Source organism: Apaloderma vittatum, unplaced genomic scaffold (assembly GCF_000703405.1).
Source record: "Apaloderma vittatum isolate BGI_N311 unplaced genomic scaffold, ASM70340v1 scaffold5645, whole genome shotgun sequence".
NCBI classification, from domain to species: domain Eukaryota; kingdom Metazoa; phylum Chordata; class Aves; order Trogoniformes; family Trogonidae; genus Apaloderma; species Apaloderma vittatum.
In genome coordinates this window covers 135-4187 of record NW_009716376.1, presented here as the reverse complement: position 1 = coordinate 4187, position 4053 = coordinate 135, and the positions used below count along the sequence as shown (strand labels likewise).

Genomic DNA, 4053 nt, shown 5'->3' with positions numbered 1-4053 from the left:
TTCCCTGCCAACACATTGTTTCCTTGGAAAAGGGAAAAAAATGAAATAAACTACAAAAGGCAAGTTTTTCTTTCAAAGGTACTGCATGCACCCAAAAATCTCTTAAAGTGGATGGATGTCAGCTGGAAAATAGCTACTTTAATGTGGTTCTCAAGACATGTTTGTGGATTAAAGTTTTCTGGTTTATAAATTAGGTGGATCCATTGCACGACCCAAGACTAAGCATCACTATTTTACACACAGTATCTTAGATCCTTATGACTGAAAATAATAGACATATTTCTCAGAAGTTCCTGAATATATGCAAAAAACATACCGTTGGTTTTTTTTAAAAAAAATAACTTACCTTCTTTTACTGATTCCTCCTTTGACTGGCTTAATGTCAACAATCTGTTACATTTTTCCACTTGAAGAACCAGTAGGTTATTTGCTTCATTAATTTCTGTTATTTTCTAGAAAATTGGAAAAAGATCAAAGTTACATCAATCTCTATTTAAGTCTTAAATCCCAAGTTTTAAATTCATATAAAATTTAACAATTTTCCAACACTGCAGTCACAAACCTATACTATTTGCCATTCTAGAAGTTCTGTTATAAAGAAGAATGATGCTACACTTGAGAGCCTGTGCTATGGTGAGTTTACCCTGCAGAACTAAGAATATTGACTTATATTACTAGCTATAAACTGGTTGCTTCTCAGTTCTGTAGGCCACAGTCTCATCAATCCTCAGCAAGGTTCTTTCTACGGCTTTGAACATAAGGCTGTCAATGCCCTTGCTGAGCACCAACATGAGTAACAGGTGTGAATATGAAATGGTGTAATATGTTTTCCCATGAGAAATACTAAATTAATTTCATGAGTCCCTTCTATAGTATCTCTGTTATGGTTCTACTGATCAGGAAATCACCAGAGAGCTCACCAACATGGATCTAACAGGAGATACAGCACTGATTTTCCTCAGTGAATCAATGTTTTAAGAATTGACATACACATAAAGAGAGCTCAATGAGCATGAAACATAAGAACAGACGCTCCTGCTATGGCTACGACATTTGTCTAGAACAAGGAACAATTTCTGAAAGCAAAGCTGTATAATATTGTTATCTCCAATAGCAGCTTTTGATATAAAGTGACGCATCTACATTTTTCCTGAGAAGCTAAAATTGGCCTCTGCACCATTAAAATTCTAGCATAGAAACAAAAGCTTCTCAGACTCCACAGAAATCACTAATTTCTCTCTGAAATGAGTCGATATTCGCAACACTTTCCAGATAAAGTTGGTATTACAAGGCATACTAGTAACAGTAAACAGACACCACTTGGAAGAAATTTTCACTTGAAAAGCTTATTAAAATGTCACAAAACAGAACTTTCAACATTTTTTACATTCTTCACTTACCCTTTCTATCTCTGAGAAGTCATCTAAAAGTTTATCAAGATTCACCACACTGATTTTCTTCACAGTTTCTTCATGGCTGCGATTCATTTATTTCTGGATCGTATAATCCAGGGATCACTATATATATAAAAAAATAGATCTACGAATTCATATATTTCTCATTCGTACTACATAAGAAGATTTCATATGCACAAATGTAAGCAGAACAAATAACACTTAAAAAAATAATTTAAAACTATTTTTGCATGCAAGGCTAAACTTCAGCCAACCTAAGATCTTGCATTTCCGGGAAACACAATGGATTTCTTTTTAGATATGCTGCTAAAAGAGATTGGTCTTCACGGCCTCACTTTAAAGAATAGGAAAGTCAATAAATTGAATTAATTATTAATTTTCTACTGTGTGTATTTTAGAGGCACTGGATGAGATTTTGGTAAGTTTGAGTAACTCAGGAAATGTTACTTAAGTAAATGAGATTTTACAAGGCACATATTAATGGAAGATCTAGACTTTTTTCCCTGTGTAGAGGCTCTAACACTTAACCACTCAGGCTTCAAGTTACTTACATATTTTCTTACAAAAAAAATGCACTAGTATCAGTGACGAGACACTGCAGCACATAAATCTTACCATATGAGTAAAAACACAGTATTTCAAAAAGCATCCATAAAATTCTAGATTACTAACAGATTTCCTATTTTTAGTAGAAATTCTAATTACAGAATCTTCAACATACATTTGCAAGACATGTCTGAAAGACACAACATTGAATGCTTCTAAAATAATTGAAAATATTTCTGAACATCAGGCTCCATGAAAACAAAAATTCCAATATCCAATAAACAATACATTCCAGACAAAAGACTTCTATGTCGTAATGTATGAATTGTCTTTTTACAGATAACAAAACATTGCACTGAAAGAAATGAACTAGAAGTTAGACTGTGTGCACTATCCAGAAACTGAACGAGTTTCCAGACAGAAATACTTACAGTAAAATTAAGTAGGAAAAAAAAATATGTTAATGAACAACTACTAAGAAGGGACAACAACAAAAAATCTATATTTTAGTTATTTTTTCAGTCATTCAATATTTACACATCTTTACGTGTATGTAGCTTCTTTACCAAAGCAGCAGGATAAAGATATTAGTTCTGTGCGTTTAATACTAATTTTTCTGTTTTTTACACCAGTTCATCACAGGGACTAAAACAAACCACCTAAAGTTAATTAACTTTTTTTTTAACCAACAATTTTTAAGAAGGTATCATATTATCATAGAATGAATGTCAGGGGTTGGAAGGGACCTCACAAGATCATCTAGTCCAGCCCCCCTGCCAGAGCAGGATCCCGTAGAGCAGCCACACAGGAATGTGTCCAGGCAGGTTTTGAAAGTCTCCAGAGAAGGAGACTCCATAACCTCTCTGGCAGCTCTGTCACCCTCACAGTAGAGAAATTTTTCCTCACGTTGAGGTGGAACCTCCTGTGTTCTAATTTAAACCCATTATTCCTTGTCCTATTAGCAAACACCACTGAGAAGAGACTGGCAGCTTCCTCCTGGCACCTACTCCTCAGATACTTGTATACATTAATAAGATGTGTAATATCAAAGAACTAATGCTTCTAAGTAAGCAAATTTTACTAAGTTAGCAATCTTAGTAACTTTAACTACTACTACAATGCAATGATTTGTTGAAATGGAGTTTAAAATATTTATTTGGGACATTTGATTTTGTAAAACAATTATTTATCTTAATATTCTATTAGTTGATAATTTAAATGTACACTATGAATGCCAAGCTCTGATCTTTCCAGTTCTTATCATGGGTGGTATTTTATCTGTCAATCACCATTTCTTTTCATCATGCCCTTAAAACCATGTTTTACCCTCTGAATTATGACTGAGGATGAGAGTTCAGGGAGCTGCCATGTTGTGTGTTGTTTTGTTTGTGTGTTTCCTTATTCCATGGCATAATTTGTTTTTTCAGAAGACAAGATGTGCTCAGCACTTGGCAACATTAGGCAACAGTGCCAGTGGGAATAAAATTTTTGAACTGAAAATTAAAAAGAATATGTTGCATTATTAATGTCGCATTTTTCCAGCAGGAAACTCATCCCTTTTATGATTATTATATATCTACTTTTATTATTATTGCATACATTATGTCTTCCAAAGGCACTATTAAGCTTCTCACCCCTGTTTTGAACTATTATTTATTTCACTAGGGAAAAATTAAAGATTTAAAATTATTTTTTACTGTCATAAAACTTACACCTTTATTTAGTCTCTCTTTAACCCTTTGTTGTCCACAGTATTCTTTTTCAAGTATTGTCGTTAATGATCTGCCTTTGGAATTTAAAGTTTCGTTTTTGCTTAATGCAAGAGTGAAACCTGTATTTATATCCAAAATAAAAGGAGTAGGCATTAGTCTCTAACTGCGTATCTCAGTTGAATACAGTAAGTATTCAGTAACAGGCACTTCAAGACAGTCTCGCCATTCTGAATCCCTGCCCTCCTGTAAGACAGGCACCTGGCATTTGCAGCGACTGTCACCTTGCTTGACTTCCTCACTCTCTGAGCACCCTGAGCACTGTTCGCAGATCAAAACCGCCGCCCAGCCAGGCAGCACCCACAGGTGGGGCGGCCCTACTG

The 4053-nt window shown here is 34.6% G+C and overlaps 1 protein-coding gene across 1 annotated transcript in view; it reads right to left on the bottom strand.

The window, feature by feature from the left end:
• Positions 1–1487, bottom strand: part of CCDC152 (coiled-coil domain containing 152) — a gene marked incomplete at its 3' end in the record, with an annotated part of 12682 nt that extends 11195 nt beyond the window's left edge. The window contains exons 1-2 of the mRNA XM_009869503.1: positions 1401–1487; positions 347–452 (exon numbers count right to left, since the gene is read on the bottom strand). Of these exons, the coding sequence (XP_009867805.1) occupies positions 347–452; positions 1401–1487 (193 nt within the window). The remainder of the gene's footprint in view (positions 1–346; positions 453–1400) is intronic.
• Positions 1488–4053: the final 2566 nt, after the last annotated feature.